We start from the raw sequence: 19,137 nt of genomic DNA on the forward strand, positions 1-19,137 counted from the left end.
AATGATCAGCCAGCGCTGGTGGCCCCCCTGCAAGTGCTCCTGCCTGCCCCCACTTCCCATTGCCCAAGCAGCAAGGATGGCTGGTCAGGGGGTGTATGTGCACTCCCTACACGTTGCCACTGGTGGGTATTAAGCAGTGCAGCAGGGCTGAAACCTTCAAATTTGGACTTCCTAGGCCTGTAAATATTGGTAGTTATAAGAAAAGAGGGGTAGGGGACAGGTTAATGTGTAGGCCTGTGTGAATACTTTTCTACTTGGCATTCACTCTGTGCCAGTGCGAGATAAGAAGGGACCTATCGAATTTGATTTAACGGATTTTATGGATTCTGCAAAATCCAGCATTGCCTGCAGAATCTGTGAAATCTGCAGGGGGGAAAAAAATTACCGAAAATAAAATGTTAGCTCACCAGAGGGAGTTCTTAGCGGCAGCCTGCTGGGGTGGGGAAGCGGAGAGTTGGGGGCTGCCCGCTTGAAGGACTGCTGGCAAGATGGAACCCTCCCACCCCCATCACTGGCTGGCTGGGAGTGCTGCTTGTCATATGGCTCTGTCCCTCTCTACTAGTTGGCGAGGGGTGGAGCCTTGTGGTGGACAGCCTTTGCAGCCAATTGGTGGCAAGGAACAGGGCCACTGGGGCTCTTCAGTCAATCAAGCATGGGGACCCATGTGTTCCACCCATGAAATGGCAGCTTGGGCCCATGTTCTGACTGAGAATTGGGTAGGTCCCTAGAGATAAAGGTTTTAGGTTAGATTGACCTACTGTAGTCTGACCTATATGGCATCTCTTAAATGTTCATAGCAGGTTGCGATCTCAATACTGCCTTGGCACTTAATTAGGATAGACAGCAATATGTATGTTTGATAAGGTTGGCTGCTGTTTCTTTTTAGCTTAAGACAAATGGGTAAGTGAAGGAGAATATCAGCCTTTCTCTCGTGTATTGGTATCTGAGTATTGGCTAATCACTTGTAACACAGAAGTAATCTTTGCTTCCTATGTTAGGAGCATGAGCTTGATTTGTATTATTGAGATGAGTAGACAAAATAAATGAGCAGTGAGGTTGGTGATCATTCTTACCATTTGCAGAAGAAAATGTCATAATCTAGGCCATGGGTTTTCAACCTTTTTAAATAAGTGTACTCCTGGTGGCTGGATGTGGAGCGGGGGTGGCACACGGCTGAATGCAGAGCGGTGGCACAGAGTGGTGGATGCAGCGGCTGTTGCAGCAGTGTTCAAGTCGTCCAATCCCGCCGTCCCCCCCGCCCCCCCCCAGTGTCCAACTGGCCAGGCGGTACCTGTGTGGCCTGCAGAGGAGCAGCACTGCCCTTGCCCCAGTCCTGCTCCTGGGAGGCCTGGGGGCATGGGGTGGTGGGTGGTGGCACTCTGTCCCTGCCCACCCGTCCGCACATACCCACTAGGGCCTTCCCAAGTACCCTCACAACCCCTGATCTAGGCTCTTGGTTCCTTTGCATATTTAAATGTGTCCCCTTTTATATAAGTATAAAGTAAATGATAGCATGAGTTTAAAACCTGGGAGGTTGGCCTCTATTCACATCTTCTCCCTCACTTCATTCACTTCTTTACTCACTTTTTCTTTAATCTCCATGAACTCTCTCATTTATTTTCTACCCCACATCTGCTACTGTCTATTATAGTTGTTCTTTCACAGGTTCCCCCTCAGTCTTACATGTCTGTACACTGGATTAGTTACTGCAAAAGAGGGGAGAGCCAAACTGTAAAGAATGGCTCTGCTGCAATTGTACTGAAGTAGTACCCAAGACTGCTACCAGTTGGCAGGGTGTGTATCTATGGAAGGAGCTGTGACAAAGTAATACCAGCTGGAAATGTCTTTGGAGAGAGGATGATTAGCAGGGATCCTGGTTTTTGCCTGATTTTAAAAAATTGCAAATTTGCTGATTTTAAAAACCCCAAAGTCTGTAATTAAAATTAAAGGCCCACTACAACGACCCCTGGCCCTGCTGGTGCTCCTCACTCACTCCACAGCCCTGCTTGTGCCCCTTGCCCCTCATCCACAGCCCCTGCCTCTTCCCCCAGCTCTGCCAGAGCTGCCTCTAGTAATGGGGCTAGGGACCCAGGTCTGCAGCTCCCTGCCCCTGACAGAAGGCAGCTGCTGTAGGAGAAGGAGCATGAAGCTGGCTCCCCCGGTCCCGGCTGCCTGCCTACTGTGAGCTTGGGTGGGGGTGGGGCTGGCTCCCTGCTGCAGTGCACACTCCTGAGGGGCTAGGGTACCTACACCCCACAGTTCTGTGGGGGGTAGATGCATGCTGCAGGCTTGTGCTCCCTGCCCTGCTGCCCTCCCCTGGGGCCTCTGCAGCGCAGTGTGTGCAGCTGGGCACAGCGGGGCTGTGCAGGAAAGCTGCTTGCCCCTGTGAGCTCCACACTGCCCTGGTGACACTTCCCCAGTGCGCAGGGACAGCAGTGAGGGGCATAACCCTCATTTTACGCTAGTAAAGGGGAAAATCCATGGTTTGCTCCATTTTTCCATGGGAAACGGAAAACCCTGATGATTAGTCAGTAACACTGAAACTTGAGAGAGAGTACAATTTATTTTTATCTTGGAATGAAAATACTTTAATCTGTTGTGCTGGATGACTATTGCTATTGCCATGCTGGACACTTGGGTATCTGCAGCTTTTAAATATTAGTTTAAAACTTTTTTTCTGTTCCCTGTAAGCAGGCAAAACCTTCTACTGTAGAAGTATTGGAGAAAATTGATAAGGTATGTATTTGGCTGTTCATTATGCCTGTTTGTTTTTGTTTAGTTTAGAAATAGATCTGGTATCTGTCTTTAAAAGTGTGGCCGTTTTACAAATATGGAAATAAGTATTATATAAATGCTTATTTTATAGCATTCATGTACTGGAGGCTGGGGATTTTAGGTGAAAGAAAATAGGGAGCAGAACCTTCAGCATTGGTTTTTAAGCACAAACAGTATTTACTGAAACAATGACAGACGTTATTGTTTGTCTACATATGTATTCAAGCTAATGTGAAGGAATGCTAAGGGTGGCCTAGTTGTACAATCCTATTATGGCTAATGCTTAAGCACTCATTTTGTGTTCCCCAGAAACATTTCACTAAAGCAAAGTTCTGTTTATTAGGTTCATTAGCAGACCTTCCAGTGCAAGTTAAGTGTTACAGAGTTTTCCAAGGGGGGTGTTAGGCAAGGACAGAATAGATAATTAAGTGATTTGGTATTATTCTACTTGGTATTTGATACAGGTGCCAGTGGTCCATAGGAAAATTACATATTTTGAAATATGCTGGTGGCAGTTTTCTTTGTGTAGCTAATGAAAAAGTGGATGATCCTGTCATCATTCAAAGTAAAGTCAAAATAATGGCACAGCAGAATACTTCTAGATTATTAATTAATCTGCCAGAAACAGTATTCAAATATTCATGATTCTTAATAGGATAGAGCATTGAAATAAAAACTTACTTGAAAAGGTGGTTGAAATATTTTAGCTTACTCATGTGAGAAGATGATACTATTAAATTAGGGCACATCTGAGGTTTAACAAATGCCACTTAAAGCATCGGTACTCAAACTGTTTTGAGGAGCTCTTTTTAGTGACTATAGAAACATTGCCAATTGTATGGTGCTAATTCTCACTCTTGTTTCCAAATTACTAAATCGTACTAAGATAGCTAACTATATAAATTTCCAATATAAATATTATTGTTCCAGTTGCTGTAGTGCCCAGGAATCATTAGTGGAGTGCAGGTGATTCATGTCACAATCTTTGTATTAAGATATAATTCATGTTATGAAAATTATACACTGTCAAGTATAAGAAGTGTGTTTGTGTAGAAGCTTTATAAATATAAACCGAACCATTTAAGTTTAGCAAATGTTATAAAGGTAGCAAACCTAATAAGATGACAAAGAAAATGAAGATTATAAATTTACTTTGTTAACCTTATCTACATTTATAAACTTACATTTATTTACAGGAAATACAAGCATTAGAAGAATTCAGAGAAAAAAATCAGAGGCTGCAGAAGCTATGGGTTGGAAGGCTACTTCTCTACTCTTCAGTTCTTTATCTTATTACCTGTTTAATTGTATATTTGTGGTGTCTTCCTGATGAATGGACAGCAAGGCTGATTATGACGCTTCCTTTTTTTGCGTTTCCATTGATGTAAGTAAACTATGCCTTTTTTCTTAACTGCTATCTCTTTCTTAGAAGGAGATGGAAAGTACTTCTCATCAGGGGCTTCTGTTTTTTTTGACAATTCTTGACTTGTCAGAACTTGCTGGATTTTCTCTTTAAAATAGATCCGAGTAGTTAGGCATATGCTTTCTTTGTGGGAAATATCTCTCTTGGGCTATACTGAGTATGAAGGACAACTAAAAGATTTTTCTAGTCAAAAGATACTAACATCTAAAATTGTGTGGCTTATTAGCACCTTAATTAAGGTTGTATAATTCAGAAGAGCCATAAATACTAGAGGACGTTGTATAAGATCACTGTTCATCTGTTTTGTTTTGTGTTTTCAATTCTTATTTAGGAAAATTATCTTGAATCTTGTCTGAAAGTGGTACACAAAATAAACTAGCTATACAAAATGCTGCCCTATGCAAATGGGAAAGATGATTTCTCCTATTTTGTCAGTTCTGGTACTTTTTGCTTGTAAACTAGGCAAAGATTGAAACTAATTATTTTGCTTCTTAAACATACAGGGATACATTTTTAAGTGTTGGGTTCTTTTTTTTCCCCCAAAATGTTCTTGGCTTTGTTTTTTGCTGTCTTAGAATTTTTAACATTTGCTAATAATAACTCTCTCTAGATGTACAATATAAAGAATGGATGCTTACTGTTTTCATTCAGCTTATTTGAGACTTTAACTTTCCAGGTACTACTTGTTTTCTAAAAAATATTTCCCTCCCTTTTCCCCGCTCCCCCCCCCCCCAAAAAAAAAATTGCATAGAGGCGAATTAAGAGAGAGAGAGTTCAATTCTCTTAACAAGCACTTCAAGTTTGAGTTTGTTTGCAAATTTATTTTTGCCTGAATTGACTGTTCAAGGTTTCAAACTTTTGGGGTGGGGAAAAATATGGGGTCAGAGTTAGTCCTCTGAGGCTCTTACTGTGATTACTATAGTAAGATTGAATGTAAATCATGCACAGCAGAACATACCAGATTTCTTGTTTTAAAATACTTTTGTGTGCGTGTATGCATGTTTGTGTGGACACGCTCAGTGGTCTTCAACCTGGTTAGATTTGAGGTACCCCTTGGAAAATACCAGCTCTTAGCTGTTACTTATTTTTTGAGTACAGAAGAATATTGGAGCTTTTTTTTTTTCCTGTTGCAGAGTACTTGGAAAGACTCGCAACAGGTTACAATAGGAGTGCTCAGCCTTGGGCCTGCAGAGAGTCCCCACAGGTCTGGAAATCTGGCAGCAGGAGATCAGATCTCTGGACCCTGCGTGTCAAGTCTGGCACCTTATCCCAGTGCACAGGACTGGGTTGGGGGGTGGTGCTGGGCTGGAGAGGGGGCAGTGCTAGCTCTCTGACCCAGTCCTGGCATGAGAAGGGCTGGTGGGGGTGGTGCCTGCCACCTTGGACCCAGTCCTGGCATGGGTGATAGGGAGGGGGCAATGCAGGTAAAATCAGGGTGGCCAGCTTATGTCATCTAGGCCACTCATCTGGCCTGTGGAGCCAAAAGTTTGAATACCACTGGGTTACAATGTTTTTGACACTATGGATTCCTACTTGAAATCTCTGGATTGGTCTTGTGAATCAGACACAGATGATAGTGCTATACGGTTTGGTACCCTTAAAGATCTTATGGCAGGTTCAAAATCACTTTATTAATGAGTTACTCTACAGTTTTAGCATTTGTTTGTAAAGGGATGTATATATCATGAAATTCTCTTGGGAGGGAAAGTATGTAGACCATTTACCTAGGTAGCAATGTAGTAAACTGGACTTGGCTGATTTAGAATATAAGGGTCAAAATGGGCATTTTCAAAAAAAGAATGATTGGCCTTTGTTTTCTAGTGCAGTATTCTTACCTGTAAAACTTGCTCATGACATCAAGGAAAGCAAGTCAGGAAAGGAGTACTATAGCTTCCCCTTTACACTCAGGGCAAAATTAGTGTAGATAGTGTGTTGTTGTTTAAGGAGCTGACTCCTAGTACTTGTTTGCTTGAGTTTTTACACTGGATCCTTTGTTCTTTTCCTTTTCTTTGTTCAATGCATGTTCACTTTTGAATGATTGGCTTCCATAAACTCCTGGGCCAAGCAACCATCGAACATGAATGTTTAGAACTAAATGTTTCTCTGTTATAACTTGCAAACGTGTGTCTATTTGTTTTTGTTTCCTTTTTATTTCCCCCTCCCAGGTCCCATACTCTTCAGTTTTTATCTGGCAGGTGTAAATGGCAAGTAGCTGCCAACATGTCTGTGCTCTCGATCAAGAGATGAATCCACCACGCTGAGTGTTTGGTGCCACCCAGTACTAGCTCTAAAGAGTTTTCTGTTCTAAGCAAACTATAATATGTCTGCCTCTCCCAGGCTGCAGTCACTCACTAACATATTACTGCCTTGGGTCATTCCCCCAGAGTCTGAGCACATTACAGATGCTGGTACAGTCAGTTAAATTCTAAGAATATGTAACATACATTCAGAATACACTTTAATAGCTATTGAGCGCTTGAAAAATATGGCAGTATATCAGGAGGCCCCACTTCTTCAAAGTGCAACTGTGGGGCAGATAATGCATCGCTGTGGGCTGGGGGTTGAGTACCTCTGCTTTATACCATCTCTTTGCTCAGCCTGCAGCACTAATTAAAAAAAAAAAGGAGCTTGACTACTATTAAATAAATACAAATGCACCTATGAAAGGAAATGGAGCACATGCTCCGTACCAGTATAGAATTAGTCCTGATATAGACACTGATTGTTATCTCATTTACTTCATTGAGAAATGCTGTTCACTGTGTAAAAGAACTGTTACCATTTTCATACTACTTAATAACTCTTTAAAAGATAGCTATTGAAACATGAATCTGAAAGTGGAATGCAATAGTGTATGCCTTTTCATAATTCTGCCTCAGTGGCTTGTTGTGTGACCTCAGACAATCTATTCACTTTCTTACTATATCTCCTTGGGTATCGCGGTAATGGTTAAACTAACTCCGTGTGTATGTGGTTCTTACTGCTAGTTGCTGCAAGCATTTTGAACAGAAAAGCCAAAGAGAAGTGTCAAACTGTATGCTTATTAAGCAGTCATGCTGCTGTTTTATCAAACCCTTCATAGGATTTTCTTTCTCTTGTGGAAAGTATGATTTTTTGAGTAACTCTAACCTCTACTGGACTTCTAACTTTTATTTTTGACTTTCATCTAATTCAGTCCCTCTGTTACTCTGTAGTATAGAGCATGACATAAGGAGGGCTTCACATGTCTACTTGCCATTTGAGTTAGATTTGTTAATTTGCCAGGAAAAGCTTCCAACTTCATTAGCATAAGTAGATTTAAGCCTTTTTTCTTAATTTTTCAAGTTCTTATGACTGCAAGGAGAACATTCCAAATATAACTGAATGTGAATAATGATGGCTTTGTCTTTCCAAAAATGTGGATAGATTACTGATTTATTTTCTACTGAAGCAGCAGTATAAAATTGACCAGACTTGCGGCAGTTTTCCTATTACTATTCTGAGCCCTGTAAAATTGACCAGAATCATGTCAATCTATTTTTCTTGGAAAGCTTTTAAGGTAGCAACTACACTGTAGTTGCTGCTCAAGGATTTCACTGGTATCAAACCACCCTCACCAACTCCCAAATATGAATTTACCTTGTAAGTCTAGTCCTATGATCAGTATTTACCAGTTTATTGCCATGTTACACTTAAAATATTAAAGTAGCTTTTGATCTAGCTTCCTATAAGAAATATGCTTTTATTTTTTTAAGATGTTACCACAGCAAAGTTCTGTTCTTACTTGAAGCCTATTAAAAATGGAACTAAATATGCATCTTTTATTTTTATTTATTTATTTATTTATTTATTTATTATTGCAGAACTCTTTATTGTTTGGGCTTAAGAAAATAATTTATTCAATCTTACCAGCTAATAAAATATGTTGTTACTTTTTAGACCTCTTTTTATATAATAATTTATCTTGATTACACTTTAATGGAAATATTTTTTACTTTGTGTATGTCAAGGCTGACTGCTATATGAAGACATACTTGCATTTCACTCATAGCTCTCTGTTTTTATAATACAGTCTAAACACTTTCACTTTTTTCTGCCTAGGTACTAAATTTACTTCAGTGAAAGTGCTTGAAACTAGCTGTTCTGTGAAACATACATTCCTAGTCAACATTCATAACAGGTTATTTTAAATCTATTTTGGGGGGCTGTTCCCACCCATAGTGCAAGATGAAGGTTGCTTCCCAGTACAAGCTAAACTTCAGTTTTATTAGTCTAAATGCAAACTAACTTTATTTTTTCCCCCCCTCAGAATCTGGTTTATAAGAACACTACTCATTTTCTTCTTTTCCAAAAGAACAGAAAAGAATAGTAAGTTTATTTCCAATTTTTTTTTTTTAAAAATGTGTGAAACTAATTAGGAGTGTGCTGCCTCATTTCCTCCCCTCTATCTTGCTCTTCTGTCTGACCTTTATTGCAGCTTCTTCATGGAAGTGTTGTTCAGTTGGTTTAAAAAAATGTATCCATACTGGTTATCAGTGGTTCATTGTCAAAATGGGGGGGATGTTTCAAGTAGATCCTTCAGGCATCTGGTTTGGACATGGCTCTAGTCAGTATTTTCAGTAGTGACTTGTATGGTGGCATAAAGAGTCTGCTTATAAAACTTGTAGGTGAAACCAAACTGGGAGCACTTGTAAAACAGGACTTGGAATAAATTGAAGAAATGCTCTGAAATCAACAAAATGAAACTCGAGAGAGGAGAAGTGCAAGTTGTGCATTTTACTTCTCCCAAGTTTAACAATGTGAAAAGGGAATGACTGGCTAGGCAAGTAAAGCTGTAGAAGAGCACCTGCAGAGGTCTAGTGGACCACAAATTGAGTGTGATACAAAAAATGAAATGCTGTTTCAAACATGGCAAATCTAATTCGGGAAGTCTTACCATGAATGAATTAAGTCGCTATAGGTGGTAATTCTTCTGGACTTGGTCCTGATGAGGCCTCAGTTTGAGTACTGTCTGGTTTTGGGTACCACATTGTAATGAAGATGCAGACCTGTTGGAAAGTGTTCTGAAGAGTTAAATGAATTGAGTGGCTTTGAGGAAATGACGTGTGAAGAAACCTTGAAAAGATTGAGTTTGTTTTTTTGGTCTAGCAAATACATGACTGGGGAAAGGGAAGAGTCAGTGGCATATTTAGCTTTCCAGTATGTAAAGATTTTTTTACAAAGAGGAGGATGTTCAATTGTTCATGTCAGCTTCAGATATGATGAGGAATCTTAGCTTAATTTGCAGGTTAAGTGTTAAGAAAAGCTTTTTTAGTAAGAGTCATGCAGCACAGGAGCAAGTGACCTATGGAGCTCATATGATTATTAACTTCACGGGAGGTTTTTTAAAATCAGGTTAGATAAACCTCTGCCAGGGATTTATACTGTAAGGAATGTGGACTGGGATGACCTCTTGAGGTTCATTTCAGCCTGTTAACTTTTTGTAACGTTGCACCCCGCTTTTCAGCTGCTAAATTGAGTTGAGCCAAAGATGCATGATATTGTAGTTGGATGATAACTTCTAGTAATTGTCTCTTGATGATAGAGGAAGGACATTTGCTCTATGAATTTATCTTGTGGATCATTCTTGCTCCCTTTGCCGTTCCTGTTGTACTAATCATATATAAATAAAAAAGTTTCCCAAGTTTTAAAATTATTGCAGTACTCCATGGAGCTGCATCTGAAGCTTACTTCATGGAAATGTACTTAAGTTGCATGCTGTGCAATAGTATAAGTCACTGCAATATAATATGGTAGTTGTTCAACTGCACTTGCACCACTGGTGCAGTTCAAGGTGCTAAATGTTTAGGGCTTCTAGAGAAGTTATCTACTACTATCTATTCATCTCCCATAGAAATTGCCTGTAGTGCATTGGAGGTCGGATCATGTAATTCGTATGACTAATGAATTTCAAAGGTGCCTAATTATGAGAGTAACTGATACCAACTGGTCCAACTACGGGTGGTATTAGGTCTTGCAGCATATATTGTTGCTCTCCTTTGCGACTGAATAGTTGTTAGCTGTGTTTGTGTATATAATATTAATTCTGTACATCTGCCCATTAAATACTAAGGAGTTTATTTTATAAATTAGAAATAAAAATGGCTTGTTGCTTGAATGTCAGCTGAATGTGCAAACTAGTATAAATTCCTTTTTAATTTTGAGAAATATTAAAGCTGTTCCAGGAGGATTAAGTAATATGAAAAAAAATCTTGTGTTTTTCTTTCTCCATTTATTTGGGATGATCTAAATAATGGTTATGTAATTTGATCACTTCAATTTTGTTTTTGCCTCTACTTTTCCCCAATGTTATGAGGTACATTTCTGGAAAAAATGGCACTAACAAAGTAATTTTGGAACCCACAAAATGAGATGTATAGAGGAAGAGGTTGGGTGCTAAACTTTCAATAGAGGAGGAATACAAGATGGTAAATACTCTCCTATATTTTTCTACTTTTAGTAAAATCCATTATTCTATGCGTAGTATTCTATAAAGAAGGTAGCAAAGAATTGGTAGCATCAAGGGAATTCATTCTTTTACATTACTCACCAGCTTATTACAGTGAGGTTTTTTTTTTTTTTTTTCCACGAGTGCAAAATTGCTAACATTGACTTCCAGGAAAAATCCCACTTGCATTTGACTTCATTTTTTTTCCTACAGAGATAACAGAGGTTAGGTGTTGTGCCTACTAGCTCTAACTGTGTCCCTTCTCTTTGCTGTGAAATGACCTTCTAGTAGTAATAGCTTCTCTTATAAAACTGGAGTTTTGTTAGAGTTTGGAAATGTTGGAAGGGTGAAATATAGATTCAGATGTTAAGTTTGCAATTGATCTAGCATTTGAAACTACCCTGCATAACAGACTTCCTTGAAGTATATTAAAGCAGGTGAATCTAGGTCTCTAATACATGTATTAAAACTTGGTTTTAAGGTTTTTGTGGTGAGTCAGACTCCTTTACAGTCTTGAGCAAATTTTGCCTGTTGTACTAATTTTAATATAGGTCAAAACAGGTCTTGTGCTAGAAGTAGTTTGCTTAAAGAAGTAGTACATTGAAAGTTTTTTATCGTTGCATTCTGTCACTCTAGCTATACAGATAAAACTAAAAAATATAACTTTTATAAGAGACCTTATTGTCATTTAAGAATTTATATTATCAAAATATAAGATTTGCTGATAGTTGGTATGACTTGGAGCCAGCATGTGAACATTTTCTGATCTCACAGTTGGGAGGATAGATATTCAACCTATGCATGCTGAAATTAGTATCATTTTTCAAATGTATAAAATGATCCATATCTTCCTTTTCTTTTTAAGGTGAAGCATTAGAAGAACTAAAATCCCAAAAGAAAAAAATAGTAAGTAAACTTTACTTCAAATAAAATTATCCGTTAAATCTTATTTTTATATATACTTTCCACAGTTCTACTGATTGTTTACCTGTGTTACATAGCTTCAGAGTTTCATTTTTTTTAAGCTACTTTTTGTTTTCATGTATTCACAATATAGTTTAAGAGTTCTCCCTCATCTCGCCAAAAACTGGTTAGAACTAGTTCTTGCATGTAAAAATCAATGCCTTGTTGGTTTTTTTGTTTTAGTTTTATTTGGTTGAATCAAAGATCTTGGGGCTGTTGAATATATAAGCTTATCTTATTTAATGACGGATTGCAAAAACGAACTTTAACGTATTGGCATGCTAACTAAGCTTACCTTGTATGGTGAAAAGTGTCTGCTACTCTAGTACAAAAAAGCAAAACACATCCCCATGACTTAAAATAATACAGTATGCAATAGTTGTCTGTTAATTCTTTATTCAATAAGCGTAATTTAATATAATAAAAAATAAAGACAAGTTTTTACAGGCAACTGTCACAGTTTTCCTTAACCTAATATTTAACTCTGCTTTACAGAGGTTATTTGTAATATTGCTACTGCTAGAGAAGTCATTACATTGATAGAAATATTCTTTTCTGTGATGAGGGAAGGAAGGAGAAGAGGGACAGTAAATACCAATTCATGCCATATTCTGAAAGAGAGTATGATGGTACTTGCATTTTTAATTTCACTTCAGAAAAAATTCCTGGCTAGAATTAGCTAATTCCTTTACTCCTTCATCATGATTAGGCTGCACTGGAGCTAGACTCTTCAGTGAGGATCAGCAGACAAGAACAAACAGCTTAGCAGAACAGATTTTGAAAGCTTGAGTTGTAAAACTTACTAAGTTCCATGCAGGAAGGATGATTTCCTGGGAACTAGAGCTGCATATCATATCGGCACCAATGAAAGGACATTATTGTCACTCAGCTTTTTGTGGTTGATGTTGCCAATAAATGCCATGTGTATGCATGCAGCCGCAGCATGCATGTACCAAGGAATTCAGCCTGGCACCTTGTAGAGCAGCATCCAGTTGGTAAGTCTGTGGCATGGGAAGGGGTGTGGGGGGTGCAGATAGAGGCCCCTGCGGTGAGGGGTGGAGTAGGGCTGGGGCAGGGCCAGGCACTGCCCAGCCAAGGCGTGGCTTGTCCAGGAGGCAGTGTGTGTGGGGGGGCGGGGGGACAGCTCCTGCTGCTGCACATGCTCCTGGAGGAAGCATGGGGTGGCGTATGACCATCATATCAATGTGTGGGGAGAGGGTGGGCTGTCGCTGTGCACTCATTTGCTGCACTGGGCTCTTTCCAGCAGCTATGCTAGGGCCAGGGCAGGAGGCAGTGGAGCTTTTAGGGGGTACAGCAGGGACAGGTGTTGCCCTGACTGGGCAGGGCAGGGTGAGGGATCAAGCCATGTGGCTCACCTGATGGGGTGTGGATCCCACCACTACATGCACCCCTGGAGGAGCCATGAGGTACATGTGTCCCCCCAGATCTGTGTGGGATGAAGATGGGTTGCCACTGCATGGTAGGGTGGGGGCCAGTGTCTGGCTCTTCCTGGCGTGGGGAGGAGGGGGAGCTGGGCTGTGCTGTGCTTGTGGTGGTGTTGGGGTGAGGGGGACTATGGGATGGGCTACAGCCACTCCAGAACTTGCCGTATCTTCCTCTTTTCCACCCCCCAGTGCTGCTGCTGCCTGCCCAAAGTGCAGCCCTGGCCCAACCCCCGCCCCAGGGGACAGGCTCCAGGCTCTTCCACCCTGCGCACAGATCTGGGGGGCTCCCCTGCCCCCCCCAGACGAGCCTCTTGCTACTCTGCCTTGCACCCTGCCCTGGCTGAGCAGTGCCTGCCCCTTCCCCAGCCCCACTCCCTCCTTCACCACAGGGGCCTTGATCTGCCATCCCCCATGCCTCTTTCCCCCCCGCTTTGCTCCCCTTCCCCCAACAGACTTACCAGCCAGATGCTGCTCTTCCAGCTGGCCACATGCATGCCCTGGCTGTGCACATGCACACAGCATTTATTGGCCATATAAGCCAAAAAAGCAGATTGCTGATGATGTCAATTTTCCTTTTTATTGGTGCCGATACATCGGTCCATATTGTATCGGTGCACCTCTAATTGTAACGTAGCTAGACTTGAACTAATCTAGATGTTCATATGTGAAACCATTATGTTGAAAGAAGCTGAATCCCCTTCAAGCTCATGAAACACCAATGCAATGTATTTCCTGAAAGAAGAACTATTATGTGCCAACCAGCTTCCAGATATTGTTTGGGTATGGATTCATGTTGAGTACTATGCTGCAATCCTATTTACATAGTAAGCCATGGATAGCTATAGTTAACTTATACATGAGACAGAAAAGCCTTTTCACTAAATGCAGAAGGGGAAAAAAAGCAACCCCCCTGTCTCTCTTTCCCCCCCCCCCCCCCAAAAAACCCAACCAAAAAACCCAACCAAAAAACACCCCCATTCTTGGGTTCTCAGCTGCTATGAAACAGTGACTCAAGATCCTCAGGTTGTAATCCCCTCTGTATCCAAAAGGTGGGTAGGCAACTTTAGTTAAAATAGAGGTTACCTTTGTTCTTACTAGTACAGATGTGACTTCATTCATACTGGGCTTCAGCCAGCTAGTAAACACTGACAAAGCTGAGCAACTACTCCCAAATGAAATGAAAGGAAGAGTCTATAGTGTACGTGTAGGGTAGTTGCAATAGCCTATTCCTTCCCTAACTAGAAGGGATGAGTAAGGCACTGACTGAAAGCACCAGCAGCATCCTGCAGTGTTTCTGCACTCCTGCTTTCTGGTGCTCGGCATTACCCCTTTCCTTCCCCACCAGTTCTTCAGTGCTTGACAATATCTGCATAAGGCATCAAAATTACTAGTCATGCCTCCTCTCCTAACAGCCTCAAGTCTATGTTGACCAGGAGAAATGATGACACAGGCTTGAGTACCACAGATAAGAGCCTACTCGGGAGGTGAGAAGGGTCAACAGAATCCTTGAAGCTTTGTCAGAAAGAAAAGCTGCTGCTTAGCCTCAGCTGAGCTAATAGTGTGGATTTGGATCTCTAAGCAACTAACTTGTGGGATAGATGCTTCATCTGTCCTTATTCACTGGGTCAGCCTGATATTATAGGTGACATTCTTTCAGTATTGTTGTTTTTCCCCATAAATACGTGCATCTCCTGATGTGGTGAGGTGAAGATCTGGAAAACGTTAATGAAATATTTTCTTTGAGAACACATCCCTATGAGAAGGAGGGAAAGTGTATGATTTAAATAGTTAAAGGCAAGTTAAAGACTAGTTAAAGGCAAAACAAAGGGGATTACTCTCTCCTTAATCACAGGACAAGCCCATCTTTTTTTGTGCTGGAATAGGTTTTGCAGCTTCTGCTGGTCCATCTTGGACTCTAAAAACTCTTCATCTGTTAGTGAAGATGTCAAAGCATAAATCAAATTTTTTACTCATGGGAGAGTTCAGGAAATTTAAGTACATTAAAACCTGAATAGAAGATATACTGAGATTATGCAAGTAGTAGTGAGGGGAAAACTTCACCTGTCATTTTTTTTCTTCAGACCTTAAGAAGATTTGAGTTTACTTTAGCCCAGTTATGAATGTACTATATACCTGTCCTAAAAAACAAACCAGAAAACATTTACTGTCAATACAGGTAAAAATAGAAGAGGCTTGTCAAGATCTGGGCTTAAAATCCTTGACTAGATTATGATAACACTTCAGTGGCAGTCACCAGTAATGCGATATCCCTTGTAACTTGTGTAAGGGAGAGAGAATTTTAAAGGGGGGAGAAGAGGATACTCAAGTCTTTTATTCATTGTGGTGCTTTGTTACGTCTATATAGTATACTCTGTTTAAATGTGTAGCCTCAGCACTGAAATAATGCTATGCACTTAACCAAACCAGCGCGTACTGAACACAGTACTGTGGTATTAGCAGCACCAAGACCAGCTAAGTCCCATTAGTTTCAGAGGCTTCTATTAGTCCGTTTCAGGTTTACTATTAGATTTTGAAAATTATGGGAATGGATCAGTTTCCAAGGTCCTTCCCTTTTGTCATTTCAGGTGCCAATTTATTATGCTTCAAAATGGTGAGATTAATGAATTTAGAGCATTCTCTGACATCATTTTTGTAATGTAAAGTTCATGGGCCTAAACACCATCTATCTGCATATTTGTTTCAGTGTAAACTATAGGCAAAACATTGGTGTTGGTTTTTTGTTAAGTGTTTGAGCAAATAATGAACTTATCCAAAATGCATATAAATAGATTATACAATACTGAAATTGCAAACTTTTCCAAAAACTGAAGTAGACTGGGTTGCACTAACCACCATATCATCCTTAAAAAAATCACTAACTCTTAAACTGAATCATCTTCTGCCTGCTTTCCAAGAAGACAATAGAATCCTACCTTGCCAAACACTGTCCTGGCTGAAATTTAAGGTAAGCATGCAGTACAGTGCATTTTCTGTAACTGAGACTTGTGTTGCCTCTGAGACTTGTCAGTACAGTTGGGAAAGCTGTCCTTTGTTCCCCACAAATCCTCATATATTTGTTGCAGTTCAAGTAGTGATTTTTTTTCTGTTTTCCCCATGCATCTATCTTTTTAGTTTGGCTATTGTAAATATTAAAAGAGCTAGTTTTTTTTCAGATATACTTTAGGAAAGTTAGGACATGCACTTAAGCATGGGAGTTAGGGGTACAGCCTCTGAATTGGAACTTCCTAGACCTGGGTTTCTGAGACAAGTTGCACACAAACTGGTTTAAGTGATCAGATACAGGTTTAAACCTGTAACAGAATATAAGTTCAGTGCACATAAATCAGGCTCAGCCGTTTTGAAATTGGTTTAAGATGAGCCTGGTTGAATGTAGTATGAGACTTAACTGATTTAGGTCAACCTGGTTTATGCAACTTCTGTCCCAGACCTCTTCCTGGTTCAAGTTAAATCACAGTCCCTCAGCATCCCAGCATTTTGCAGCTCTGGGCTTGGCTATGCTGTCTGCTCCAGAGAGCAGGGCTGGTTCTGACCTTCTGCTGCCTAGGTGGAGCAGTGAGGGCTGGCTCATTGCTTCTCCTCTCCTCCCCCCACTGCCAACAAACCTCTGCTGCGGTCTGGGGCCAGGGAGGGGGATTAAATTTCCCTTCCCCCAAGTACAGAGCTGCCATGCCCTGCTTATTTAGTGCTGGCTGCATCTGTGGCCTACAAATCCCAGAGGCTCTTGAAAGCAGGAAGAGAAAGTGATGAGCAATCCTGCAGAGTCCTGCATGTGTGAGTTCTGACTGCAAATACCAGAGACCTTGGGGGCAGCAGGAAGAGAAAGCGAAGACATAGCGCATGCTGGCTATGTGCCAGAGAGCCATGCTCTATTGTCCCCCAGCTTCTGGCTTGAACCACTGTAGGCATAGAATCATAGAAGTAGGGTTGGAAGGGACCTTGTAGATCTTCAAGTCTGACCCCCTGCCTGGGCAGGAGAGAGACTGGGCTCCAATGACTCCAGCCAAGTATGCATCAAGCTTCTTCTTAAAGACCCCCAGGGTAGGAGCCAGCACCACTTCCCTTGGAAGTTGGTTCCAGATCCTAGCTGCCCTAACTGTGAAGTAGTTCTTACGGATGTCTAATCTAAACCTACTCTCCAACAACTTATGGCTGTTTATTCCTTGTTATGCCAGGGGATGCTAGGGGAAACAAGGTCTCTCCCAAACCCTTCTGGTCCCTGATGGTCACCAGGTCCCCCCTCAGCCTTCTCTTGTGAAGGCTGAACAGGTTCAGGTCCCGCAGTCTCTCATTGTAGGGTCTACTCTGTTGTCCCTGGATCATGTGGGTGGCCCTGCTCTGGACCCTCTCAACGTCGTCCATATCCCTCCTGAAGTGGGGCGCACAGAACTGGACGCAGTACTCCAGCTGTGGCCTGACCAGTGTCGCATAGAGGGGGAGGATTCCTTGGCCCTGCTTGAGATGCACCTGCGGATGCACGACAAGGTCTGGTTAGCCCTGCCAACCATGACCTTGCATTGTCGGCCCACGTTCATCTTGGAGTCAGTAATGACTCCAAGATCTCTTTCTGCCTCCGTGCTCTCAAGAAGGGAGTTTCCCATCTTTTATAAATGTGCTGCTGGTTTCTACTGCCTAAGTACAGCACCCTGCACTTGTCAGAATTGAAACGCATCCTGTTTTTGTTAGCCCACCCCTGCAACCTCTCCAGGTCTTGCTGTAGCCTTTCCCTCCCTAATAGCATGCTCACCTCACCCCAAATTTTGGTATCATCAGCAAATTTAAACAGGTTGTTTTTCACCCCATCATCCAAATCACTGATAAAGAGATTGAACAGCGTGGACCCAAGGACCAAGCCCTGGGGGACTCCACTGCCCGCTGCTTCTCAGGTTGAACATGACCCGTCCACCACCACCCTCTGAGTAGGACCCTTCAGCCAATCTGCAATCCATCTGACTGTGTAGGCATCAATGCCACAGTCGCCTAGTTTTTTTTTAATGAGGATGAGGTGGGAGGCGGTGTTAAAATGTGGCTGCATTTCCTGAATCGGAAGTGAAAGTCTGTTCATTTGCTTATTGGTTCAATCTTTGCATCTTAGACTAACCTGCAAAGACTAAGTTGATTCAGCCCTGTCCTTTCTGACTGTCTGTACTTTGCCTAGGAGGCTGCAAGCAGGAGAGGAACAGTTGGGTGTGGGGAGGGGATGACACTAAACTTGTTTAACCATAATTTTATGTTTACTGCAAGAATGAAATTTAGCTCTGTAATTGATCAAGTAGCTTAAATAAGGAGTCATACATACACACAAGGTCTGGTCCCAAGCAGTATTATGTAGTTGTCTTAAGCTGCTTTATTTGCTGTCTCTCAAATTTCTAACTTTTTTTTTTTTTAGTTTTTCACTGAGGTATAGAAGATACTCTCACTTTCTGGGACACATAGTTAGTTGTACTTAAAGTGGTCAGCCTTAAAACTAACAAGTTTTAATCCTTAATTAAATTACCTTATTGCCAGCATTCCAAGCTTTTCCCATACCAGTCATACATTTCTCTATCTTGAAATTTGCACTGTTACATAATCTTGCCCATTTTTAAACAAAAATAGTTAACAATTTGAGTAAGGGCTACTGTGTGGGATCAGTCTTGGCTAGACAGAGTATATTTAAATTTATGGCTACCAGTTCACAATCTAAAAAATTGACATTCAACATTTGCTAATTCATTAAAGTGAGCTTTAATTTGAGATATTTTTACCTGCTTGATAAAATGTCAGCATAAGAAGCTAGATAAGTTCACTGTACTGTTTGCTCAGCCCTACTCAGACCGTTATCTGGTACTTGCCCAAGTTCAAGATGACTTTGAATTTTAAGATGCACCCCCTCCCATAATTAGATTCCATGCATGGAAAATTATAACATTGTATCCATGTATAGAATCTAACTATTGGAGGGTGATATTAAATTTAATTACCCCTGATTTTCCCCCCTTCGCCCCCCTGCTGTAGGAGAGTAGACAGCAGTAGGCAAGGTAACCCCTTGTCCCATGCTGCCTCCT

At 41.2% G+C, this 19,137-nt stretch overlaps 1 protein-coding gene across 2 annotated transcripts in view; it reads left to right on the forward strand.

Moving 5' to 3' along the window:
* LNPK (lunapark, ER junction formation factor) overlaps positions 1-19,137 on the forward strand; it is a 61,460-nt gene that overhangs the window by 5,193 nt on the left and 37,130 nt on the right. Inside the window, exons 3-6 of one of the 2 annotated variants that reach the window (XM_019554304.1) lie at positions 2,692-2,736; positions 3,972-4,159; positions 8,487-8,545; positions 11,530-11,570. In XM_019554304.1, coding sequence (XP_019409849.1) covers positions 2,692-2,736; positions 3,972-4,159; positions 8,487-8,545; positions 11,530-11,570 — 333 coding nt within the window. The remainder of the gene's footprint in view (positions 1-2,691; positions 2,737-3,971; positions 4,160-8,486; positions 8,546-11,529; positions 11,571-19,137) is intronic. The other variant, XM_019554305.1, reaches the window with a different exon arrangement.

Source organism: Crocodylus porosus, unplaced genomic scaffold (assembly GCF_001723895.1).
Source record: "Crocodylus porosus isolate Cpor-Errol unplaced genomic scaffold, CroPor_comp1, whole genome shotgun sequence".
Classification (NCBI taxonomy): Eukaryota; Metazoa; Chordata; order Crocodylia; family Crocodylidae; genus Crocodylus; species Crocodylus porosus.